Source organism: Magnolia sinica, chromosome 15 (assembly GCF_029962835.1).
Source record: "Magnolia sinica isolate HGM2019 chromosome 15, MsV1, whole genome shotgun sequence".
Classification (NCBI taxonomy): Eukaryota; Viridiplantae; Streptophyta; class Magnoliopsida; order Magnoliales; family Magnoliaceae; genus Magnolia; species Magnolia sinica.
The window spans coordinates 15611705-15639432 of record NC_080587.1 but is presented as its reverse complement, the minus strand read 5'-3'; the positions used below and the strand labels follow the sequence as shown (position 1 = coordinate 15639432).

The window sequence follows — 27728 nt, the reverse complement described above, 5'->3', positions numbered from 1 at the left end:
CCTGATAAAACCAACGTCTTCCTCATCTAAATGGAGGTGATCATCTTATCATGAGGTGGGGCATTCTCTTTGATGACTGGAACTTCCTTAAAATTCTTGGCCCATACATCAAGTGATGGGAATCGACACTGCTAAAACCATGAATTTGCGACGGACCAAATTCGTCGTAAAACCAAATAAACAACGGATTTGTCCGTCGCTTGGTCCATGGCTGTTTACTATCATTTTTTTTTTCCGACGGATAAGATTCGTGACTAAAATTCAAAAAAACCCAACCGAATTATTTCTCATTAAAAATATTTGTGACGGATAAGATCCGTCGCTAATATGTGGAGAACGACGGACAAATCCGTCGATGTTCAACTTTTTCAGAAATTAGCGACGGATTTGGTCCGTCGCTAAAATATCTGTGAATAAAAAATATATATATCAGATTTTTTTAATTTTTTATTATTTTTTTAATATTACACCTGATAGTCATTCAAAAAATAATTCACAAGATTTTTTTAGTAAGAAACATTCACAAGATTGAGCTAAATATGAAACTGGACTAAATATCAATGTATTTGGATGCTCAGAAGGCCTGAATAAGAAACTAATCTAAATATATAGTAAATCGCCAAAATTAGGTTAGATACTAATGAGATAAGGTAATGTAAAGAATATTATTTGCCCTAAAAACTAAACAAATTATCATCATAATTATGTCCCATCAATTAAAATACAAATCCAAGAGATGCAGGACCTTAATTAGAAATTGTTTGATGCATTTGTTGCCTATCAACCACCCTTTGCAGCAAGTCCCTCCTTTGTCACCTGTTGCAGTAACAAAAAATCACAAAAAAATTAAAATAAAATAAAAAATCCATTTTCTTCCCTTCCAAACTTTGGTTGTAGAAGAAAGATTTGAAAATAAAATGAGATCTACAGTTTTTTTTTTTAAAAAAAAATTCAATAAAATGGGATCTAGAGATTTACAATATGATGGTAAGTAAAGCCTCATACACATCATTTATTAGTAGTCATGTTTTATCTAGACCTGCCGTTTATATATTTTTTTCTTCCATAGTTCCATGTGCCATCAAACGATATGCAAAAATTGACTTTGTTTACCAATACCTGCAAGAATGCAATACATTTTAGAAACAAAGAACAATGAGAAAACTCCGCTCCAAAAGATTAAGCATTAATTTTTTTTAGAAAATAAATATCTCGATTATGTCATACCTCCAAACCTGAGCCTGAAGATCATAAGTAGGATTCCACGAACCGTCAACAATGATTACATGGTTAGCAGCGTGAAGGTTGATGCCTCATCCCATGATTCAAACAACTCCAAGCAACCTAGCCTCCTTCCAGAGATGCAACTGTACTAAACTTTTGCAATACTGCTGCTCTTCCACTCTCAATTGGGTCCACCACATTAAGCCCATTCTTCAAAAGTACCACTTGAAATTCCAATGTGATTACTTTCCAGAGTCATCACAAATCAAGAGTTGTGTTGCGATAATCCAGTTTCACCAAACAAAATATTCAGTGCAGTGTTATGCTGTCATCATCTTAGCTTTAAATACTCTAGGTTGCTTAATTAAGGGACCACAATGGAAGACATTCTACCACCTTTTTTTATTTCAACCTCATTCAACAACGAAAGCTAGCAACCTGCTAGTAGTAACCTCCCCAATCCATACACAACACTTGAGGTCACATGATTTGAAAACCAATAAAAGGCATTTAGTAACGCACTTTACATTTTATATTAAAGCTATAAATTAAAGATCCAAAAACCTCTTCAGCAATCTAATCGCCCAACCAACAATCATGTCTCCCAACCTCTCCAATCCATCGGAGGAAAAAATATCAATATGTTCTATCCATGAACAAATGTGATCCCCCAAAAACAATACCACATCAGCTGACTAACAGTGACTGTGTGTAAGCCTTTAACCCCTCAGACATGCTTCATGCTCCATGCCCCCATTCCCCTCACCAGAGAATTGATACAAACAACTTTGATATTTCAAACTCAGAGCACTGCAATCCCATCCATTCTCACCAAGTTTGATCTCATCCCCATCCAATGATGGACTACAAACTAATTCAATTAATTAAGTTGATTTGAGACCACTGTCAATTCACATCAAATAAAAAATCGTCTACAACCAAAATCCAAAAATACCTTATCCAACCAAATGGACCACAAGCAGATTCATTGAAAACTGATCACCTACAGCTAGCTATATGCTTGCTTAGTATGCAGCTCCATCTTTCCTGCTAATGAGTCGCCTGTGAGACAAGCATGCAAATGGCAGGCCCCATCATGAAAGTCACCTGAAGCAAAAATCGATTGATCCACTCAACTGAGGAGCTTGAGAGGTTAATCCTGGCAAATTCAGACGTTCAGTACTTCCATTTTCCATGTGAAAACAGAGAGAAGATACGTAAACTTACATAGTAAACGTTATTTGCCGGAAGCAGCATTGTCCCATCACATGCTACTTGCATGTAAGCGGGGCCATTCTTTTGCTACACCACATCACAGAAGCAGCTCCGCCAGTAAATAAATAACTAGCACATCTTAATAGCAAAATGACACAATTACAAAAGTTGCTTGCTTGACCATGATGGAGAATCCTACTCTTACCACGTGCCCATGTTGTACATGCCAAATCTCAACTGTCCATCAGTTCGGCACTGCTGTCTATGTGCCATGGACTGAAAATAACGCAAGACTATTAATGGGCTTGGGTCGGAATTTACCCACATGCTGGCCTATCAACACAACAAACAACTTAGCAAAGTGAAGCTAAAGTAAGTACAAGTGAAACCAAAATTTAACAGATTGGATCTTTCACATGGATTAAGTACAATTGAAATAAGGCCCTAAGAATTTATACAGTGCACAGCTCATGAAAGCTGCAGGTCTCATTGTTTTTTTTTTCTTCTTTTTCTTTCTTTTTTTTGTTGGTTTGAAAGATAGTTATTGTTCCCATAACATATGGGAGTAGTTAAAAAAACTCAGATGATTGAAAATGGCATGATCTTGATTGGGGAAATAAAACAGGAACAATGTTATGCAACTAATCTATTAAAACCACTGGATGTAAGAAATCAGAACAAAAATAGCATGGTAGAAGACATTTCACATACCTTCTCATCACCACTCAAAAGTGAGACTTTTCTGTCAAGCATGTTGGGTTTAAAATTAAAACGAGCCAAGAGCCCGCTTATATCATCTAGTCTCCAGTCCTCTGCAACTTCTGCTACTGTTTGAAGCATAATTTTCTCCAAATCAAGAGCTTCCGCCTAATAGAAGAGTAGAATAATCTTCATGAATTGCATATGATCTCTCAAGTAATAACAAATGGGAGCTACGTAACAAATATTCAACCATGGATTAATGTTTTCGAATGGCCTGTGTAGCAAGAACATCTGTTGCTAGATTTGAATGCACGGTGTTTATGTGTTTGGAAGGCAAGACAATTGATACTAGGCATGTGCCTTTTGGTTGCTAGATAGATGCACACATCCCTTCTAGACTATATATGTATGATATGCTACTTCAATGAGAGAATGAAAACTTTTTAAGTCACAAGAAAAGTCAGACATGTAAAACATGACACACAAGCATCCTATTCACCATATCAACAAAAGAAGATGGCAATTTTCTCCCCTCTCAATCGTAAGCTTTGCTTTATCAAAAAGCACCTGGTCCATGGATGTGCAAGTAAGATGATGATTGAACACAAAACTTGAAGTCTCAATATCCCAGAGACTATTAAAATGGTTTGTTTAAAGCTATGAAATGCTTGCAAGTTACACCTAGAATTGTATTGAAATGGTCAAAACTTGAAGTCTCAAGTGTCCGAGATATCCGACATAAAGACATTGGTACATAATTTAGTTAGTTTAATTTGAGTTTAGATTGCCTCGCATAAAAGTGAGGCCATTTATCACAACTCAGATGGGCCACATCGTATCATTACAATTATTAAACATGAGAAACGAATCAGTTGATGGGCCTGATTTTGAGGAAAGGCATCTACAAGGTGGGAAACAGTTGGAGGGTAGGATTGGCACCCATGCACCTCATTTGCAGATGCAATACATGTTGGGCTGCCTTTTACAAGCATATGGGATTAGCCAACCTCTTGTTTGAAGGAAAACATTCTGCTGACATCAATCTTACAATTAAAAAAATATAGATTTTGAGAAATTGGGTTGATTACACTACAACAAAAAGCGGTAAAAAAGGCATTTGCGCTACACGTTTATCGGCACTAACAAAGACCTAACGACGGATATTAAAAAAAATAAAAACTCTCTCACATCTCTCTCTCTCTCGCTCTCGTACCATATTAAAAAAAAAAAAACTCTCACCTCTCTCTCTCTCTCTCTCTCTCTCTCTCTCTCTCTCTCTCTCTCACTCTCTCTCTCTCTCTCTCTCTACAACTCCACGACTCTCTCCTTCTCTCTCTCCTCTTTCTCTCTCACGGTTGCTTTGGGATCTCTCCGTAGTATCTAGATCTGCTACTCTCTTGTTTCCTAGGGTTTTGGATCTGTTTTCTGCACTCTGCTGCAGTTCGGTCTTCTGCTGCTGGTGAATCTCAGATTCTTAGGTATGATCTATTTTAGAATACTTGATTAGGAATATGTTTTGTTAAATACAAATTCCTAATTAGGGATTTGCGTTGTAGAATCCATTTTTAGGGATTTGCATTGTCGAATCCATTTTTAGGGATTTGCATGGTCGAATCCCTAATTTAGAAGTGCTTATTACATCTGCAGATTCTCGAATCAGGGTTGTTGATGGTGTTGATCTGATTCACAAGTTCAAAGGTATTAGCTAAAACCTTCATATATATATATATATATATATATATATATATATATATATATATATATATATATATATATATATATATATATATATATATTGTTCCTGTTTGTATCTTGTCCATCATTTTCTTTTGAATCTGTTTTAGGATTTGAGATGAATCACCAGCAGATAGTCCATTATGGAAAACAAATCATTCTTCTTCGTTAGTCTTCCTGTGTGCATGACATGCATTAGAGCAATATAATAAGGATGAAGAAGTGGAGATCTAGCAGAAGTTTGTTGTAGCCATTGATTTGTTTCATGCACTGTGGCATCATCCTCTGAATAGCCACATCTGTTTTATGGTCCAGGAAATCTAGATGGTGGATTGTGATTGATGGATGGCTTGGAATATTGGCACCTATGCTGGCATAGCTTAATGGTGTGGACGATCAACTGTCCTCTGTTTTGGGGTGAGGCAACAGCATCATTGAAACCATTTGCCAATGTATTAGCCACGATTGATGGGAAAAAGAAAATGCAAGTCCCATTGTGGTTTTACAGGACTGTTTAAAAGAAGAAAAGAAGAATTGTCTGATTTTTGCTATTTTTTCACTCTAGCCCATCCATGGGGTGGGTCCCACCAGATAAATTGTTTAATCACCGAGGATAGTTGCGAAAAATGATGAAGATTGTGCGAAACTGAAATTTATGTGAGATCTTCAAGCATTATACTAGTCCTTTAATCCTTTAAGATATAGCCATTATGTAATGGCTGAATCAAGACAAGATTTGGGGAAGATCAGAAATCAGGTCGGGCAGATGGATATGATTTTGGTTTCCTTCATATAAAGGTGGTAACTGTTGAGTTATACAATCCCTTTATTGTTCCCTGTTTTCCTAACGACCATGAAAAGGCTATGTGGTTCAAAATGCAATGAGAAATGTTATGTCTACTTGTAAGAGTAGGGTTGTGAATTCGTCTCTCCTAGAAAGATTCAAGTTGTTCATATGGTGTGCCCCACTAGGGATATGTGGCTTGACCTGAAAATTAGGCTGCTTGGGTCAATCAGGTCTACCGCACATGCATGACCAAAAAAAGAATAAATAAAAAAGGCATGGACTATACCAGGCTGGCCTTTTGGGCCACATTATATCCACATTGGTGCCCACCTGATGTACTGTGCGTTGACAGTATCACAATAGCACATATGGGCGGTGTGGGGTTCAAAAAGAGAGTAGCCATAGCAGGGATGAAATCTATTTTCTATTTCAGCTGTCTTTTATTTATTACACGTGTTCTTTGTTTTCATGTTACAAATGAGGTATAAACTTACTTGAAAGATTTCTTATAGTTGATTATTATAATAAAGATTTCTTGTAGTTGATTATTATAATAATAATGTTACAAATTATTTTTGACCTATCAAGTCTTATAATAAAGATTTCCTGTAGTTGATTATTATAATTCTATAATTAACTGTTGAAGGACGGTTGCTAGCACAGCAGGCATTATCTCAAATATACAGCTGTTATGGCTATTTAAAAAAAAAAAAAAAAAAAATCTGTCTAGAGAATTTTTCTTTGGAGAAGTAAAATGTCAATAGCATTTCCATTTCAAAATCCAAGTGTTCTACATTAAAGAAATATGCTTGGAATTTTTTTTCTCCTCAAAGGATGTTTTTAATATGGCAAGTATGTCTTACTGAAAGTCAAATGGTAGTAGATATGTGCACTGTTTGATTTACAAGGAGAACGCTTTTGTAACATTATTATTATTATTTATTTTTCTTACTGAATGCAGGATCAGTATATACTGGGGTGGATTTTTGTAAAAGGCTATGTGGTGTCTCAGTTATTAGAAGGTAGACTGTCATAGTTTGTTGCGAGTTCTATTATCAGTATTATTTCCACCTTTTAAGTACTGAACATGAAGAACATCTTATTTATGCAATCACTGTCAAGTGCAATGTCACATACAGGAGCTCATTTATGCTTTTTTCACTGTTTCCTTCTGCAGCTGCTGCAGTTCTTGTAAGTGTTTTAGCAGTTGTCGCCATCTTAGTTGCATATCAGTGGCTCCTGTATGTGACAAGTGCAATGTCAGGCCTGCCGACCAATTCTGTGAACAAATTAGTCAGTTGTCACCATCTTAGTTGAAAATTGTTCTCTGTATGCCTCTAAAGTTTAACTCATCTAATACCTTAATTTCAATCATTTTCCGTTATGCTTTGGCATTTTGGAGGAACTGACAAGATGTCGGTGATTGAAAATGTTGCCTGAGGACTTAACCTCTTCAAAGTAGGCATCTCCCATTTATTCCCATGTTATCAAAGAACTGAGTTCAAAGGTTGAATAAATGGAATTTATTTTTTTTGGTTACTTCACCCTCTTTAAAATTTCCAAGTATCTCATCATCATCTAAACTTTATCCCAATTAATTGGGGTCAGCTAGAAGTTAAAATTTCCAAATATCTACTATGTTGAAAAGATTGTATGGCTGGTGCATTGGTGGTTTTTTCGATTTATGCCTGTTATGCCATGCATGGTTCTTCTGATGTAGCCTGTGGTTAGTGCTTGGAATTGTGAATATCAAACACGTGAGGTTATGAGAGTCTTTTGTCGGAGATGACATCGACAAACTAAATTTTGACGTCATATTCCTTCAGGCTTTTCATATTCCATAAGATAATCAGTTTTTAATTGTTAGATAATCAGTTACGAATCTTTCTTCCTCATATATAATGCATGTGCATGGATCAGATTCTGATTGAGCAAATCTTATACGATCATCTCGAAAATTTTTTGTTTGTCGTATGTTATTTTACATAGCTTGGTTGTAATAGAAGAGCCAGTGATGTTACTTGCAACATGAGCAATATCTAACCTTGGGTGTTCTCACAAATTTTGAGATGGGGCGTCAAGTGTCAATGTTTCCTAATTTGCAGTGTTGATTTGAATGTAAAAAAAAAAAAAAAATAGAAAACTGCAATTTATGCAAGTAAAGAGAATCCTTAAAGCTTCCCATTTTGAATTACTGCAATTTATGCAAGTAAAATGTGGGTCTGTGAATTATGTAGTTGGTAATGGATCTTATTTCTAGTCTTTTATCATTGCTGACTTTTCTTTAATACCGATTCAAGTGACTCACCTAGCTTTTAAATGATGCTTCTGACATCAGTATGTATGTTCTTCCTTACTTCAAATGATGCTTCTGACATCAGTATGTATGTTCTTCCTTACTTCAAATGATGCTTCTGACATCAGCTAATTTTATTTTTTATTTTGGCGATTTTCGCTGTTGTATCTTCTTCTTTGAATTCTTTTATAACAGTTAGCATGTTGGCAAATAGTTCTTTGTGGCATTGACAAAAGTCACGTCTCTGTTTGTTTTGTGCTTACTATATGTTATTTGACTATTCAGGTATTATCTCAATTGTATTTTGAAAGTTTTGAGTTTGTTGTTTATTTCATGCAGGAACCTGCATCAGAGATACAGGACAAGATTTTATTTATTATTAATAATATTTCAGCTTCAAATATGGATGGGAAAGCAAAAGAATTTATTGATGTCCTGAAAGAGTAGTACTATCCATGGTTTGCTCGGTATATGGTGATGAAAAGGTGAGAAAAATCTTATGAATAACTTTTAGTTTCATCAGGTGATTTTTACTTTACTGGGACATTATATTTGACAGAGCAAGCATTGAGCCAAATTTTCATGAGCTGTACTTGGAAGTTCTTGGAGAAAGTTAATTCAAGATTGCTGAATAAGGAGATTGTCAAAGCTACTTATGAGAATTGCAAGGAGCCTTCGCAAAACTTTTTTGTTAACCCTGGTTGTCATTGTCATCACACATATTTTCCAATCTCCCATAGACACGGACGAATGAGGTCTAGCTAGAGCTTCTACAAGGGACCTTCAAGTGCCTGGAATGCAGTTTTGTCATCAGGAATGTCGAATAACAATTCAAATACACTGAGGTGCGTTTGACTCCATTCCTCGAAAATTGCATTTTATCGATTTCTACCCTTCAATATGTTAGGATGAGATGTTTTATTGTGATGATATTTGGCATTCCTGTCCTTGATTAAATTTCTTAAGGTTCCGTACATTTGTATCTTGTCATGATCATTCACTATTTAAAAACATGCATACTGTTTTTGGACATGCATAGACCCATATTGGTTGATGATATTTGGCATATGCGAAGAATTTCATATGAAACTTCTCCTGGTATGGATGTGCCAGTTTGTCCCCAACTTGGGTAAAGGAGGGAGGTCGATGTTAAATAGGCAGCTTATTTTTGGACTTGTGCCAAGTAATCATGAGAATTCCCATTTTGAATCTCGATTGGTGAAGCAAGATTCGTAAAACCAAAGTCCAAATAGCAAGGCAAGACTAATGATGATGATGAAATGGTTTTATTGAAATGGTTTTGTAACGTTTCATCATTACTGCCAATTCTCAATTAGGGCAATGGTACAAGGGATGTACGGGAGTTCTTCAAGTTGGAAAAAGAGTAGAGATTATCTTAGTTGCAGGTTCCTTCTACTATGTGCTGCTCATGCTTTGAACTTGTGCTATGGACTTGTTTTCTGGCTCCTGCTTCTTCGCCATTTATACTTGCTAATATTTGAGATAGATGCTGCTTCGCTTCTGCACGTGAATCTGTTAGTGCTTCCTTTCTTTCTTCATGAAACTATAGGCCATGTCTAACTTTGTTTTTTGGAGTTCTAAGTGTATATTCCTCCTCAAAATTGCAGGACTAAGGATTATACTGCAGTAGAACAACCTGTGGAAGCATTCATGAATATCCTTTTCTCATCTGGAACTACAGGTAACTTGAAACCTTTTAACTGAAACATCTCAAAGATCTTGATGCTTCATCTTGCACATTTCATGCAAATCACTGGTATTAAAGACCATTACAGGATTTGTCAAAGGTAGTGACAGCTCATCTTTTTGAAATAGGCGCACATCTCCACCTGCACCTGAATATTTTGCTACTTTGCTTCAAGCTTCATGCCACTATAAATCAACCAGTGAGCCCCACTTGTACAAGCTATGACTGGAGGATCATATAATGCCCCTTTAGTTCATTAAGTGCGCTTACATGTAAGTTGGATTTGGACCATTGGTCCTAATTGTCTACGTTCATTCTTTTACTGATATATTTCTTTTATACAAATGTGTACTTTGTCTAATTTCTACAAGTGAGGGGAAGTGATTATTTATAATTCATTTGACCCATTGTGGGCAATGACACTAGGTCAGGCCAGTTGCATGGCTTTCCTTGGTCTTGTATCCTGTGGGAAGAGTTGTCACTTTTCTCTCAATGGGGATGCTGAAGATGCTAGGTTTGAAAGGTATAAGGTTTCTGTTTTCTATGATTTTCCTTACTCAGTTTCTGTTTTCCCCCAAATTTCTATAGATTTTGGTTTTGATCATTTTGCATGTTCCAGACTGTTAATCTGATGTCGACATGAATGGGTTTTTTTCATGCATATCCCTAATAAGATTGTTTTCCCCCAAATTTCCATTGTTGTTATTATTATTATTTTAAAGGAGTAAAGGTGATTTAGAGACCTTACTAATCCAATCCTCAATTACAAAGATACTAAGTTGTATGATAACAAGCGTATGCCACATTGGAATTTAGATATATTTAGTCCTCTACCAGCTGTGGAAATTTTGTCGACTTCTTCAATTGGTTCCTTGTTTTAGTATATCAGTTTTGATTTATCAGGAGAATTAATGGATTTCATGCGAGGAATATTGAGATTGTGGTCAATGTTTTGTGCCTAGTTGATTTATCAGGAGAATTAATGGATTTCCTTGTTTTAGTATATCAGTTTTGATTTTCTAGAAAGTTGAATGCTGCATACAAGTCATGCAGGTGCTTCTCCCATCTTGTTGATTGACCTTGCAATAGTCTTTCTAATCAGGACATGCTCTTCTATTTGTCAACTTCTCCCATCCAGAGATGCTTTTGTTTATTTCCACTGACTCATATCAATTTGATCTGTGATACATGGAACTTCTTCATTGGAGCCACATAGCATATACTTCGTGATGTTGTACCAGATACCTGGATACATGCACAATGGCACCCTGTGAAATTGGTTTTTGATGCAGTGCTTTCACAAAGCCAAAGTAATATATTGTTCCTTGAAAGTAGTACTTGAAACAAACAGAACAATATTTCAGGGGGTTCACCTGTCTAGTCTTTATTTTCCACATCACAACACAATTTCATTACTGGTTGATCTGTTTTCAGTTTTGACTGCTTTGTTTAGATGAATACGTTAACAATGACTGCAATTGCCATATGTAGATTTGGTTTTCCTTATTTGGTAGCTCATAGAACTTTTATTTCAAAAAAAATTTCTTATGTTTATAATTATAATAAGTATTAATAGGTTATGTTATAAAAATTGATGTAGATGGTCATGAATAGAATTTACATATATGGTTTATTGGTAGAGGCAGTTGACATGGAGCATTAGTTGAGTTGAGTGACTCAGATTGAGAAGTTTAGCCCAGTCGTGATTGGATCAAGCTAGCACTACAACAAACACGTGCTTACTCAGCACTTTGGGTGCATCTTTCACCGGCGCTATCTAAAACAGCCCATGCATATCACTCTGTGTGTGTGTGTGTGTGTGTGTGTGTGTGTGTGTGTGTGTGTGTGTGTGTGTGTATAAACCCTACTCCCTCGTTTCGTTCCCAGGCCCCGACTGTACGGCATGCCATCTTCTTTCTTGGTACTGTTGCTAAGGTAAGTTTTAAGAGCGAGAAATGTTGAACAATATTCTCATGAATAGGACTGAGTGTTTTTTCAGTGGTACACACAGATGCCAATGTGGCATAGGTATGTTGTCTAGGCCATTCATCAGGTAGTGCCCTTTAAAATGTTTTCTTGGAATTTTGTGTTATACCGGTAAAAGGGTTCATTCGTCTCATTGACTTATCTAACAGAATTGCTTCGGGCCCTCTGCTTTTTATGGACACCAGTGGCTTGTATTCTTTGGTGAGACCTTTTCTTTCATTAAACTGCTAGTTTTTCTTTGTCATATTGTTATAGAGAAATGCTTGTACAATGGATGTTTTCATACAGTTCCATGAAGTGTGCACCATAAGTGTACAACTTCAGTTGGGTCAACTTGAACCCAATTGGCCCAACCTGAACTCTGTGTTTCCAATTGAAGGCCATTGTCCATTTGTTCAATCTGAGTATCCTATGGTTGTGCCGTTTTTAGAAGCCTGTAACCTTAATCCTTGCCATTTTAGTAGAGCATGTCAGTACTACCAAGTGAAAGAGAGAAGGGAAAAACCCCAACTTACCAAATAAAATAATCTCTTCATGAAATACTACTGGATGGTGAGATCGCCTTCTCACATCCATCCAGAAATGATAAAATTAGTATTTCTGTTTCCATCACACCACAAACCCATCTCCCCCACACTTGTGTCCAAAACTGCCACAGGCATATGTGCTAGCTTGAAACTTCCTTGTCTGCATTTCTATCATCAACCCGCATCCAAAGTAAGATACATGAATCTGTCATGGGGCATGTATCGGATTTGCTTTGTTTACAACAAAATCCATGTGTTTTACTGTCAGGGGAGTATTTGGCCGATGATACCTGGGAATTTGTAGAGCTGCAAGAACAGATCACTAAAGGCTATATAAATGTCTGGGCTCTTCATAAGAAAGTAAGCTCTCAACTTTGTAAAATATTAGTATGTTCATCTTTATTTATAAGTTGATTTATCTTTCAATTGATTGTGTAAAGCATAGATGTGCTGCGACATTCGTTTGTTTGTTAGCATGTTGGCTTTCTATTTTACCTTCTTTTTTGTTTCGCTTGTAATGGAATTCAAGTTACAACATTTGTTGCCTTGATAGTTTTTGATTTTTTAAGGTCGGGATCAAAGGATTGATTGTTTCCCATGCATCAATTTGTTGAATGCTACTTTTTAACTTTTCTTTTTTTCCTTCTGTGCAGGATTTTAATCAATTGTGCCTAAATTTAGGCCTACAAGCACTTCAGCCTTTTGACGCCGCTCGTGCTAGGAGTAGACCATACAGAGGATTTGTTTTTTTTTTTTTTGTTAAATTTATTTATTTAAATTCAAGACCATTTTCAATTTATTGTAATAAATATTATATATATATTTTTATTATGTAGTACTATAAATTTTGTTTAACATTCAGTTTTATTTTTATTGCATCATTTGCATCATTTTTATGTTTCAAATATTTAAAAAATATAGGTTTCGATTGAATTATATATAATAATAAAAATTACTGGCATGCTAGGGCCTCTTTTCCATACAAAGGCTTTTAGCGGCGTTTCTGTAGAAATCTTACGGCGCTTTTCCGGGAGAAAAAGTGTTCAGAAACCATGTTAAACGGCGCTCGGATTGACTTTTGCCGGCGTTTATTCGCGTCGGGAAAAAACTGCATTATCGGCGCTCAGACAAGCGTTGGAAGAAAGTATCTAGCGCCGACATAACTTTTAGCGACATACCCATTTATCGGCGCTTGTATAGCGCCGCTAAATCTATTTGCGGCGCTTTTGGGGGTTTTCACCGGCGCTTTTGAGCGCCGCAAAAAGTTACATTTGTTGTAGTGTTACCTTGAAATCTTCATATCCTGCCTCCATTGCATCTTCAAGTGCAGAAAGACCAGCTTGCACCTGCAAAAAGGTAACCAAAATAACATGACAAGGATTTCAATACTCTTTTAATTAAGGGTAGAATTACTCTAGTGATGAAGAGAGACAGCAAAAAATAGATAGCACAATGCAAGTTAATAATTGGTACTTCTGCTAATAAGGTTTTTCTAATCCCAATATAAGAACATCTGAAGAATTTCTCAAGTCAAGGCACTAACTTTAAGAGATAGAAGCCCACTGTGTTTGCTATCATGCAAGGCCTATACATGGACAGGAAAACTTACAACATGCTTTAAATATCACATAAGACAAACAGAATATTTATCACTTGAGATTATGTTTGTTGCAGAAACTAACCTTCACCCATTTTGTTGTGGATCTTATCTGCAGGCATGAGGAAATAAACACCATGAGGAGAAATCCATATATAGAATGGAAGCACAACGCTCATAAAACCACCCATCATGGACGAGCAATGAAGGTAGAAATGACCAAAGACTATCAATTCATGAATCTGCACTCACACACACATGGACACACAAAAATCTTACACAAGACAAGCCCTTCATGATGGAAAAAAAAAACATGAATATACAGACCTGTTCCATTTCAATCCAATAAGGAATCCAGCTTCTACCAGTGCTACCAAAAGACTTCCAATGTCAGCATCTTTTCCAGTCATAGCATACTCACTCACAAAAGCCTAGAATTGAATTCACAAAGTTGTTATCTGTCACGCCCCAAACTCGGAAACCGGGCTCACAAAATTTTCGATCGCCGAATCCAGTGCCAACAGCCTCTGTAGTACCCCATTCTCGGCTCCTAGCGTCCATATGCCAGATTCCGATCCTGGGATCCTTCAAAGAGGATTTTCCAATGTACATTTAACTCGTAATCAGCATAACCACAAGTTTACCCAAAACACAAAGGCAATATCACCATCACAAATTCACTAATATAATCGCTTAAATACAATGCTGAAAGGGAAATACATATATCAAAATTAAAGCTCCAAAAGTTCGCTGCACATTCCAAGCTCGACGCTGCTGCAACCTAATGCCACCTGCACGCATCGATCGTGCATAAGCTTATAGAAAGCTTAGAGGGTGGTGTAAGTGTGTGAGCAGTATATACGTGCTCAGAATGTAATATCAGAGTAAACGAAGATACTAATAAATCCACAAACCATACAATATCAAAGTAAGTAGAAAATATTGACAAATCCATAAGTCATACAATATCAGAGTACGCAATATGAATCAGCTTTGCAAATAAGGAGTCAAGAGAGCCAAATATCAGATGCCGAGGGTACAATGCAATATGTAATTCCTGCTAAGTCTGTCTAGGCCATATAAGTGTAGAAACATAGCAACCCAAAATGCCATATACCAAGGATGTAACGCAATATGCAATATGTGGTGCGAATGAAATGACCAAGCTGCAGTGTGAAGTTGGGATGATAGTACGTGGTATCGCAGGCTATGGGGCCTATCATAAAGGACTTCTATCCTAACCAGTCTCATACGTAAATTTAGATAGATAAACTCAATGCGGTAAGCTCCTGATCTCAGGTTAGTCGCGCGCCCCAACCAAAATCCTGGCCATTGCGAAAGTACACATAACAATAGTTGCGCACCACCAGCCCCAGTGGATAGTGAGTAAATGAATGAATGAATATAATGCTGAGTATGCAACTCCTGCTCTACAAATTAGTACTGTATATCTCTGGGATCATCACCGAGGTCTAGTACACTCCAAACTGGCTACCGCCTCTGCAGGCCGTGCAGCTCAGTGAGTGGAAAAGACCTCACTACCCGCCTGCCAGCAGTATACCAATGCCTACCCAGCTTGTCGATAGTGGACCCATTTAGGAGCTGGTCAGACTCAGCCTAGCTATGCCTACTCCCTTAGGCGGGTAAGGCCACACTCCCTCCCAACTGACTACGATATAATGGGAGATGCGGCTTTTGGGTATTCGACACTCGGGCGCTCATATATCCACTTGGTCTCGACGTTAGGACGTCCTCTGGTACCAAGAGGGTTTTGGGATTTTCACCCAGGGCTATTTATGGCAGCCCGATGCTAATAAAATATTTTCGGTGTCCCATCTAGCCATCCATGATATGCCTATGGAGGCTACAGCTCTAATGTAGCTAGAGCGTACAGTAATCACAACACACAATGTAAGATGCATGAGTCATACAATTCAGTCATACATCAATCCTGGACATACCATGCGCTCATGTGAGATAACCTCCGCCTATCAGGGAGTCTCATAACAACTTACCCAATGATATATGTAATGGTCAACCACATCTCATAACAAACATACAGATGATGTGTATGTGCATGTATCATGATGTTATGTTATCACATACTCATAATTGGTATTAATGACCGGCATCAACTATCGACCTTGACAATGTGGATATTTAACCAACATTGCCCCCTAGGAATGACCCATATGGAGCCTAATGTATAGTGGACCCATGGCCTCACATAAGGGCCTAATATACAACACTATGGGCCTCGCTCAAGAGCTTAATACACATCACGATGAGCCTCTCACATGGGCCTAATATACATCACAATGGGCTCCATCGCCTGGCCCTCAAATGCATCATAATGGGCCTCATCACATAGACCTCATATTCATCACATTAGGCCTTAAACACGGGCTGAATACACATCACAATGGGCCTCAACTACATATACATCACATGGGTCTCGACAATCGGCCTCGGCAATTGAAATCGACCTCGGCGGTCGGCCTCAACAATCGAAATCGGCCTCGATAATTGGCCTATACAATCAGCCTCAAATCAGAATCGGCCTCAACAATCGGAATTGGCCTTGACAATCTGACTCGGCCTTGACAATCGGAATGGGTGAGAATAGGCCTAACAAGGCCTAAGGGAAGGTCACAATATGGACATCTAACCATCATTACCCATCAATGTGGACATTCAATCAACATTGCTCCCAAGGGGGGTGGCCCACATAGGGTCAAACATATAATGGGCCCATGGCCTCACAGAAGGGCCTAATACACATCAGGTGGGCCGCATATTCATCACAATGGGCCTCTGACATGAGCCTAATATACATCGCAAAGGGCCACATCCCATGGGTCTTAAATATATCACAATAGGCCTCTACCCATAGGCTCCAAATACATAACAATGGACCTTAACCCATGGCCCCAAATACATCATATTGGGCCTCTCAAATACAACAAGTGGGCTGCACTGCTTGGGCTACACCATCTACACCATTCATCTAAATTTTTTTTAGATCATTTTAGAGTCGTATGAATCATATCGAAAGATCACCTAGACCATACCATAAATAACAGTGGTGATAGTGATCAAAAGGTCAGTTGGACCACATCACAATAGCAGTGGAGACAGTGATTCCCACTGTACAAAAATTTCACGGGCGGCCATCATAACATGTATTTTCCATCCAGTCTGTTCATAAGGTCACAATGACCTGAACTAATAGGAAAAAATAAATATCATATTGGTCCAGAACTTCTGTGACCCAAAAGAGTGTGAATGGTAGACGTTCAATCCCACTGTTTTGGAAGTGTGGTCCACTGCATAACTAGATCTGTCTCATTCTTTTTCTCATGCCATAAAATTATCTCTGAAAATGGTTGGATGGTGAAGATACAGCACCTGCATCATGGTGAGTCACCGCACGGACGGTGTAGATATAAAACATGAAGGTGGGCTGTACATGGCAATACAGACGGATGGCTTGGAGGAATACATATATCACGGTGCACCCCCGAGCTACTGCTGCACGTGCAGCAGCTGCTGGCCACCATTAAATAGATGGACGATGGGGATCAAATACATACTTTAAGGTGGGCTCCACACAGCGATCTGGATGGTGCAGATACATAATTCATAGATCAAGGTGGGCCCCACCTATTACCAGAGTAGGTGGATGGCGTGGATAACAAATACATCACGGTGGCCCCGCATTGCATTGTCCAGTTGTGGACGGTGTGAAGAAACACGTACATCTTGGTGACGTCAATCCAGCAGTTGTTGCTGTTGGAGTCCCCACAAATGGACGGTGCGAGATGTAACACATACATCACGATCAAGCCCACACAGCTTGCTGATGTCAATCAGCAGTTGTGTGGTGCTGGGTTGTAGGTCCAGCATTCAATAGATGAGCGGCTTGGATTAAACCATACATTAAGGTGGCTATTCAAAGCTCTTGCCCGTCCCAGCTAAGTGGAGGGACGGTGTGGTTATAATATATACAGAAGGTGGGTCCCACCTACCACACGTGTCATACGTGTGGGGTGGACCCATACCATACAACGGATGGGTGGCGTGTATATAATACATGCGTGAGGTGGGTCCCACATGGGGCCCACCATAACGTTGAATTTTCCATCCAATCTGTTTATAAGGTCACAAAGACCAGAATAAAGAGGAAAAACAAATATCATATATATCCAAAACTTCTTGTACCCAAAAAGGGTTTCAATGGTAGATGTTCAACCCCTGCTGCTTTGAAGTGTGGACCACCTAAGTCCCTTGAGTGGCATATTTTTGGGGGATCCCAATTCCCAAAGGGGATCCATCAAATGCATGGTGTTGATGGTCAACACGCATCATGGTGGGGCCTGAGGTGGGGCCCACTGACCCCGCCCATTTCCAAGCAGCAAACACTACCATCTATCTTATTGTCCAACTTTCAATCAATTTCATCCATTTTTACATAAGCATTGTGCAACATCTATTTCCTTCTCCATCCTTTTTTCTTGTCTTACCTATAGCATTGCATCACATAGCATTGCACACTTAATCTATTATGAGCACATGCCCTACGACTTAATGATATAATCGAATCCTATCCATCAGAACTCTAATCAATTAGTTTACGCTTTGGCAAGTGGAAGAATCAAGGCGGATTTATCTAATCGAAACTGTAGCTTATCATTGGCATTCCATTCAACATTGCATCACACACACATCTTTACATATATATTTACATTATATACGCAGTACTCAACACCTGATCAGTTCAAACATATGCTCTATGACTCACCGAGTTAACTAGATCTTGTCCATTAGAAACTTAGACTGGTTGACTTATGCTTCGGCAAGTAGAAGAGCCAAGGCAAATTTATTCAGCTTAGGCTACTGCTTGTCATAGGAGCTGCATCTAACACGACATTACATACATTGTATCATTGGTATGCAAGAACTAATCCAAATCCTCAATAATTCATGAGATCTTATGAAATAAAGATCATATGTTTGTATAGGCAGAGTAGGTGCCTAACCCCTTGCCTCTCTATAAGCGTGGTCTATTACTCAAAATTTTTAGTTACAAATTAAGGAGTCATTTTAGGATAGTGAATCCTTGAATTTTCTATCATAACGTTTCTACAAGGTCTAGTCGACCATGGAATTGGATTAATTGGCTAGTGATGACTCCAATCAAATATAACCATTTCTAATTATATTTAAACTCAAAACCAAATCCGGCGTGAGCGCAATCCGCCATCTGTGTGAATCTCAATGTCCACATAGCCTTGATTTTTTTGTTGGTGATGTTGTGAAAGGCCATGGTCCATGATGTGAGGTTGATGGATAATCCTAGCCCTTGGATCTCTCCAATGGATATATTGTGATTGTGTTGATTTGGGGTAGTTTTATTAGTCATGAAAAATCATGTTTTGTGCTGATTGGGTATGGCCAAAAATTGGGTGTGGTTTGGCTTGGGTTCTTCTCAGCAATATTTGACGTAAAAATACGGTTGATGTTCTACTTATGGACTTTGCAAACTCCAAATGCACGTGTAGCGTATCTTACTGTGCATTTGGCGGGCCCTATCTTGTTGATGAAGGGCCAAAATTCAGGTTGCACTCTGCGTGGCATGTGGAGGACAACAATGAAATTCTAAAATTTAGCCAACAAACATCATTTAGGATACACCTGCAGCCAATCTTGATCTTTGGTTGAGGTCATCTAAAGGGTGGGTCCCACCAGATTCATGGCTTGAATGCCTTCCAGAGGTTGGAAAATGTGACCATCTGAGGTATTGCTGTAAGTCGTGGATTACTTCATGGAGTGCCAGATCGAAAGAAGTGGGGCAAAACCACCTAACGCTCACTGTTTCTTCTGGTGGGCATTACTTAAATCAACATCTAGGATATGCTTGCAGTCCAGCTGATGAACTGACCATATCCATCTTTTTGGACCGTCACCTAAGGGTGGGGCCCACCAGATACATAGTTTGAAAGCCCCAAAGGTTGCCAAATGTAGCCATAGAGATGCATCTCGCCAAAAACGTGTAGCCCACCATTTGTGAGGCCCCATCTAATGAATGGCCCAAATCTCACACAAGTACTAGTACTACACCTAATGAATGATCCAGATCTCACACGTGTGCTACAATCACTTCATCGAACTGTCCTCACAAATTGCTCAAAATAAGGAGAAGGAAAGAAACTTTCTAAAGTCCTTATTAATGCATTATTAGCGAAATACATGGATTTTAACTACATCATATAATAAGAAAAGATAGTTATTTGCTGGCGGCTGATGAAACCATGTTCTTCCTCATGCCATGGTAGACTGTCATCATCTTATCACGAGGTGGGAGATTCTCTTTGATAACTAGAACTTCGTTGAAATTCTTGGCCCATTCATCTAATGATGGGAATCGATGAGCGTCGAATAGTTTTATGCCTGCCACTTCCTCATACGCAGGGAGCCAATGCGGGATCCAACCAGCCACTATATCTACCAATCCGATCGTCTCTCCTCCGAAGAATTTCTTCCCTTCAAGCTCTGCATCAAGGGTTTTGAGCGCTTCTAATGAGGATTCTATTGCTTGTTCCTGCTCTTTTCCTTGCGAGAGGAAAGCAGTGATAATGCTAAACAAACACTGCATCATTAGGAATGTGTTATTGAAGAATTAACCAACTGAACAGAGCTACTGATGTAGAACGGGTCGTGGACACTTTCACGGCCAAGATGGACCAGAGAAGGCCTAATTAGAGGCAGAAGTGATCAGGACCATCAAAACACTAATGTAGGCAAACCGGAATGAGATATTCGATGTAAAATATATGATTTTGGGGGTAGGAGAAGCTACTTTAGGCAACTAACCCTGCCGTGCCCGGTCACCCACTCTGAATTTGTGAGATTCCAACAGTCAAAAGTCCATTTTGATTTCATTTTTACTATTTATAGTAAGTTTTAGTTCGAGCATGAAAATGGCTTAGAAATTTTAGGAGAGTAACGTGATTGGGCTAAATTGGACACCGACTATTTTTAGCCAAAAACCCTGAAGTCTAGTAGAAATCACAACCATCTATAAATAGTAAGTTTACTATTTATAGTAAATAATAAGTTTACTATTTATAGTAAATAGTTAAGTCACGTTTTTAGGGAGTTTGAGCTCATCCTCTTACCAGCTACAATCCTGTTTGGGTCCTTCTTAACTTGTGGCATTGTAAATTCCCATGTGGGACCCACCAAAATGAGTGCAGTATGAGCACAACAACCCATATGGGCCCCAAAGATTACACTGATTGGAATATCACAACCACTTGGACAAGGGTACTCTTCCATCTTTGCATTTGGATGGTTACAATCATCTAATTAGCATGACTTTGGGACCATGTGCAAGCGACGGTGGAACCCACCTACCCAAATGTACCATGATCGTAGGTGGGCCCACTCGAGCAACACATTGGATGCCAATAAGTTATCAAGATTTTATTATAGATCATTGCTTAGAATATATACCTAAAAGAAATTGATCTAATTCTCTAAAAAGTTCTACTTGAACTCGTAATCAGGTTATGTTTGGATGCTCAATTGAATTAAATTCCAATAATTTGATTCAATTAAGAGTAACAGCTAGCTTGACTCCAACTCTACTTTGCATCTCTTTTCATGTTAGAGGTAAGGGTGCGTTTGGTTGCATTAAATATATTGAAATTTTGTGCTATTTCATAATGAAATAGTCAAATTTGGTGCAAATTTAAATGATATTTCATAAAAATTAGTGCAACCAAACATCCCCAAAAATAAATAAAATTAAAAACTTGAATAACAAATGATAAAAAGATCACCTTCTCATCGGCGAACTTGGCCCAGAACCGTGCCATTGCTCGCTCGTAAGGATCTTCTGGCAATATGGGTTTCTCCTTCCACGTTTCATCGATGTATTCGAGAATGACAAGCGATTCCGTGACTGGATTTCCACCATGCAAGAGCACTGGGACCTTCTTGTAAACAGGATTGTACTCCAAAAGCAGAGGACTTTTATTACGTAGATCTTCTTCTACATATTCGTATGTGATTCCCTTGTGCTTGAGGGCCCATTCAATCCTATAACAGTATGGGCTTGGGATTGCTCCAACCACCTTCACTTCTCCCATTTCAATTGAAATTTCAAGCTTCCAGGAAGCTCATCTTCTTCTCCTCCCTATTTATAAAGATACATTCAAAGAGCTAAAGATGATGCATGCACGTACGTCACTCTAGCTATAAGATCTAAGGACCCCATTTGGGTAGTCCTTTGCGTTGATTTGATGATGTCAACCATCTGATTCGACTTTTCTGAATTTGGGCTCTTGATTATTTTATTTTTAACCATGTGTAGGATGCATCGGTGGGCGCCAGCCGATCAAATGATGGTGACGGTGATGACTATGGGTCTGTTCGGTCAAACATAGAGAGTTGTACTGACGAAACAAATGGTTTTATAGGCCAAGTGTATGAAAACCTTCTAATGCATATGGTTTCATTGGACATGTCCAAAATCCATATCATCAATCTGTACAGTCCACTAGGTCAATGCTACTCTTCCCTGTCTTCTGTTGAAAAAGCTCAGCAATTGAATTCTCCTAAACATCCCTGACTGGACCTACCTCCTATAAATGATCTAGTCCATCCATTTGTGATGCCGCTGTCTAAGCTTTTGGGTCATCTAATTAGAATTATTTTTCATGGTAACATATTAAGAGTATCCCAGACCAAATGGACGGTCCAGATTAACTATATGGATGATCCAGATGTTTAAATGCAATTAATTGCATTGGAAGGCTGTCATCCACTTTTGACGGTCTCTTTAGCAAAATGCGACCAGCCAACTTGCTATGGCATCATCGCATACGCAACATTGGATAAAAGGGAATTTTACAAATTACTACCTCCCATTTTTCAAAATGGCTTTCCAAAAGCTAGGCATTAATGTTATAATTATCATTCCCCTGCCTTCGGTGAGAAAATGAGAAGGGGCTCCGGTGGGCCCCATTATAATGTTTACGTAAAATCTCTGATTGTCTCCACCATCAATAACATTATGGTGGGCTCTTGGAAGTTTTTTTAACGGTGGGCATGCTGGGGGACCGCAAAAGCACATAGAGGCCGATGTAGGATGGCAACCCAATGGGACCAAGCAAAAGGGAGAATTACACAAAGATTTTAATGTGGAAAAATCATTGTGTGAAAAAACCATAGCACAAAGCGACAAATGAATACTATGAAAGCAAAATTACAAAGAGAAAGAGCTTACTCAATTTGAACAACCTCGAATCTCACCCTTGCTACACCCTTTGAGCCCCTTGGATGAATTTGAAAACCCTTAGAATATTTTCTAATTCTGTTTACACCCATATATATAGCCTTAGAAAGAATCTCAAATGGAAAAGGAAACTGGGAAGAATCCCATCCTAAATGGAAAAGGAAACTGTGAAGAATCCCAAAAGGAAAAGGAAATATAAAACTTGATTAAAAACATCAAATACAACAATCTCCACCATGTCTTCATTTATCAAAGTGTAGATTCTTGTCTTCTTCTCTTCTCTCCGCCTTACATCATAACTCTATTAACGCTTCTTATGCACACTCTGTCTTCTTTTTACACCATCGCCAAGCCCAGAGAAGTCGTAAAGAACTTGAACTTCTCTGTAGGAGCCACCTTGGTAAGCATGTCTGTCAGATTCATGCAGGTGTGAATCTTCTCTAGAGTTACACCTCATTCCTCAAGCACCTATCGGATAAAATGATGACGAACATTGATGTGTTTAGTATGTAAGTGATAAATATAATTTTTTGCCAAATTGATAGCACTCTCGCTATCACAGTTAACCGACACACCTCCTGATGAAGCCTCAATTGATTTATCATACCTCTTAACCAAACACCTTCTTTAAATACTTCTGTCACTATCATGTATTCTACTTCAGTCATGGAAAGAGTCATCACAGACTGAAGCTTCGACATCCAACTAATTGCTCCACCCGCTATTACAAACGAGTAACCTGAAGTCGACTTTTTAGAATCCACGTACTTCCTGCATAATCTGAATCCACATACCCAACCAACTTTGCTCATGTCTTCTCAAAAGTTAAGACGTAGTCTCGAATGTATCGAAGTAGCCATTTCACAGCTTCCTAATGTTGCTTATCAGGTTTAACATGTATCTACTCACAACACCGACTGTTTGTGAAATATCTGGTATCGTACAGATCATGGCATATATTAAACAGTCAACTGCATTCGAATAAGACACATGAGACATATCCTGCTTTTCTTGATCTATTTTGGGACATTATTCTGAGGAAAGCTTGAAGTGAGCTGCGTGGGAAATGATCACCAGTTTTGCATAATCCATCTCATACTTGATCAACACCTTTTCAATGTATTCTGCTTATGATAATCAAAGTGTGCTTATATTCCTCTCTCTATGAATATCCACCCTATTTGCAGCCCCCAGATCTTTCATCTGAAATGTCCCTGATAACTAAGTCTTCAATACGTTGATTTCAGACATATCATGAATAATGATTAACATATTATCAACATACAATACTATGATGATGAATTTTCCATCACTCGGTGTCTTTTAATAGACATAGTGATCGTATTCACAACTAATAAATTTCTAACTCAACATAAAGAAATCAATTTTTTATACCACTGCCTAGGTGACTATTTTAAGTCTTATAAGGACCTCATTAACCTGTAAACTTTGTTCTCTATCCCTTTAACTTCATAGCCCTCTGGTTGCTTCATGTACATCTGCTCTTCCAATTCCTCGTGCAAGAATGCAGTATTCATGTTCATCTGTTCCATCTTGAGATTGTATTAGGTAACTAACGTCAACATGAATCTGATAGATACCTACTTAACTACTGACGTGAATATCTCTGTCAAATCGATTCCTTCTCTTTGAGCATAACTCTTCGCCACCAGCTTCGCTTTGTATATATCATGTTTCCTTTTAAATAATCACTTGCATCCAATCACTTTTTAGCCATAGGAAGCTCCACTAGCTCCCTTGTGTGGTTCTTGTACAAAAAGTTCATCTCATCGTTCATAGCTGCCTTCCACTTTATTGTATCAGGCTCATCAAGAGCCTTTCGAATAGTAGACAGGTCCCCCTTATCTGTAATGAGGGCATATACGATATTAAAGTCGTCATGTATCTTACTGGTAACCTGTAATCTCGCGGTGTGGTCGTCAAAATGGGATCGACTAAGAGAGAGAGAGAGAGAGAGAGAGAGAGTAAAAAAAATCTAAAGAATGGCAACCCTCTTCTTTTTCTTTTTCTTTTTCTTTTTTCAAATTTAAAATGGTCTAAAACTGTTCTAAATTTAGAACGATTTTAGGCCATTCTTAAACCAAAGCCTTATTCATTCAAAATCCATGATTTTGGTGTAGTGGTACCTCTATCTGCGGATCTGTCTCTGCTTGAGTATCATCTGTGTCAACCTAGACGTTTACAATTAACCTTTCTAGTTCATCTTGCTCCTCTTGATCATTCTTGAGGAATAAGAAACTTTCATTGAATCTGACATTACGCCTAGTGATGACCTTGCATGTGACCTTGTCGTATAATATGTAACCTTTCACACCAACACTATATCTTACAAAAATATATTTTTTGGCTCTACGGTCTAACTTATCTCTCTCAATTGATGGTACATGAGAGTAAGCCTCACAACCAAATATGGGCAAATCTGAGTAGTCCATTTTATGACTACTCCATACTTCATCTGGGATCTTATATTCAATTGCCTTAAAAGAGGACCGGTTCATTAAATAGCAAGTTGTGTTAATGACCTCAGTCCGTAGGTTCTTGCCCAACCTAGCATTACTTAACATGCATCGGGCCCTCTCTAAGAGAGTCTGATTAATCTGTTCGGCCACACCATTTTATTCGGACGTGTAGTGCCTGCCCCATGGCGTGGATGAGCCAATGGGTCCCTGAAATAACCCTATGGGCCAAAATTTAGCCCACTAAGGGCACGCATGCTAGAAAAGGGCCCCCAGGGCTATTTAGACAAAAAATTTGGGATATATATAAGAACTAAAAATTCACTCCCTCACTCTCATACAAATTACATCTACAAGAGAGAGAGAGAGAGAGAGAGGGAGGGAGTGGGGAGAAGTGGAAGAAGGAGCTCCTTAGGGAGCTGTTTCGGAGGATTTCCACACTGTTACTGACCCACCTTGGAAATCGCCACCACGCCCCGTCATAGGGGTAGCTCGGCGGTCAAGAAGAGGTAATCCTCAGGCCCTCTTCAAACTTCGGCATTATAGGCCATTTGCATGTGCTCTTATAAGTTAATCTCATTGACGTAGGGCTTCGATACACCAATCCATGGACCCAAATCCTAGAGGCGGTGCTAAGAATTCAACGGACTACTTTTAGATGCAGACCATTATCCTTAGACAACCAATTATTGAACCTATGTTGCAAATAATGATTGTGTTGTGAAAATTATGATGCGTATGTTAATCAGCAAGTAACCTTTGATTGTTCATCTTCCATGAACTTGCGAATCATGCTTAGTATAGCCGAACTTTGATTTCATGCTAAAATAGGACAGAATTATTCAACTGTTGTCCATGATTTACTCTATTCTCTGATGCATGCAACTAATTGCTTGATAATTGTGAAGTCTGCGATGATTTGGGGCAATATATTCGCTTGTCTGGCATAATGCTCAATTCGAATAGAATGCCCTGATTTATTGCCATGCCTGCAATTTCCTAAAATAAGTAATGTATGTGACCTGCTTTGAAATGTTAACTGACTGACCAATTGGGTTGGCCAGCAAATTGCAAAAGTCATATAGGCAGCCCTATCAAGTTGGCTGCTCGAGGCCAATCTGACCGATCCAGGTAGAACATGGACAGCCAGCAGTAGTTGGACTACACGGGCTGCTGGCACCAAGTGCCAGTTGCGCCATAGTTCACATAAATCAGTCAAATTAGTCCACTAGCTGGCCAACTATGTGTTTATCATGTATGGTCACGCCCGCCTGAACCTAAGACACCCCATGCCCCTAGAACGCCCACGTACAACCATTAGTGCTAAGATCCATAAGTCTCAAGAGCCAGGCATGGTGATATGGAACACTTTGTTCAAGTTATCGGCCTACGTTGGGGTGACGAGCTTCCTGTAGTAACCGCGAGCAATGCAATTTAAATATTAGCTATCGTATGAGCTCAGTTGGGAGTGAAGAACCCAGACAGATCAAGGGTTACAAGAGAAGGGTCGCTACGATGCCCTAGGCCTCGTGATCAGGTTAGGGCCTTTGATTTCATGGGAGTGCCTTCGTTTCCCCAATCTTATTGGACAAACAGACATAACTAAACACTCGGGTAACTTGATCATTATCGCATTGCATTAGATAGGTGGCGACTCGGCAGTTGAGGTCGCGTAATGAGGGAGTGTTGGTCATTTACGAATATAAGATAAGGTTGCTATGAGGGAGTGTTAGATTGTGAGGGCATGCATCATATCATAATAGCATGCATGTGCATTAACAATAGTATTTAGGGATCCTATGCTTAGTTGTTTTTCATTAATTGTGCCTATGGAATTGATAACTTGTGTAACTTGATGTCAATGGAACTACAAAGTTGATCACTCACTCCCACTCTGGGACGGTGTTTTAAAATAAAAAAATCAGACCCTATCTTAAATGCAGGTATCAAAGAGTCCGATGTGCTAGCTGAGGCAACCATAGATGTCGAGGAGGAGCTCTCGTACTTTCAACTGCTGAGTGGGTTGTCATAGGCTGCCCTAGGGCCAGCGATGGGGCCTTAAGGCAGGGATATTTTGTATTTTTGGACTGTATGTATTTTGCTGGGACGTGGTCCCATACACTAAACGTAAACTCATCATTTTGCTAGTTATATCTTAAGTTATGTTTATTTCA

The 27728-nt window shown here is 38.7% G+C and overlaps 1 protein-coding gene and 3 long non-coding RNA genes across 7 annotated transcripts; 2 read left to right on the top strand and 2 right to left on the bottom strand.

Annotated features, from left to right (window-relative positions):
- Window positions 1–706: 706 nt before the first annotated feature.
- On the bottom strand, window positions 707–2183 carry LOC131227287 (uncharacterized). Of its 2 annotated transcripts, XR_009162168.1 has the most exons (4): window positions 1621–2183; window positions 1228–1549; window positions 1040–1119; window positions 707–816 (listed from the first exon to the last, which is right to left on the bottom strand). It is a non-coding gene; the product is annotated as an uncharacterized LOC131227287 (long non-coding RNA). The 2 variants fall into 2 exon arrangements; XR_009162167.1 differs by lacking the exon at window positions 1621–2183 and having other exon boundaries at window positions 1228–1571.
- Window positions 2184–4659: 2476 nt separating this feature from the next.
- Window positions 4660–6764, top strand: LOC131227286 (uncharacterized). The gene is made up of 3 exons (XR_009162166.1): window positions 4660–4839; window positions 5191–5292; window positions 6624–6764. It is a non-coding gene; the product is annotated as an uncharacterized LOC131227286 (long non-coding RNA).
- Window positions 6765–10836: 4072 nt separating this feature from the next.
- LOC131227284 (uncharacterized) lies at window positions 10837–12932 on the top strand. Of its 3 annotated transcripts, none has more exons than XR_009162161.1 (3): window positions 10837–10976; window positions 12448–12539; window positions 12833–12932. It is a non-coding gene; the product is annotated as an uncharacterized LOC131227284 (long non-coding RNA). The 3 variants fall into 3 exon arrangements; XR_009162162.1 differs by lacking the exon at window positions 10837–10976 and adding an exon at window positions 12351–12369; XR_009162160.1 differs by lacking the exon at window positions 10837–10976 and having other exon boundaries at window positions 12321–12539.
- Window positions 12933–19935: 7003 nt separating this feature from the next.
- Window positions 19936–21943, bottom strand: LOC131227613 (glutathione transferase GST 23-like). The gene is made up of 2 exons (XM_058223418.1): window positions 21621–21943; window positions 19936–20425 (listed from the first exon to the last, which is right to left on the bottom strand). The coding sequence occupies exons 1-2, from the start codon at window positions 21927–21929 to the stop codon at window positions 20063–20065; spliced, it is 672 nt and encodes a 223-aa protein (XP_058079401.1). The 5' UTR covers window positions 21930–21943; the 3' UTR covers window positions 19936–20062.
- Between the last annotated feature and the right edge of the window lie 5785 nt (window positions 21944–27728).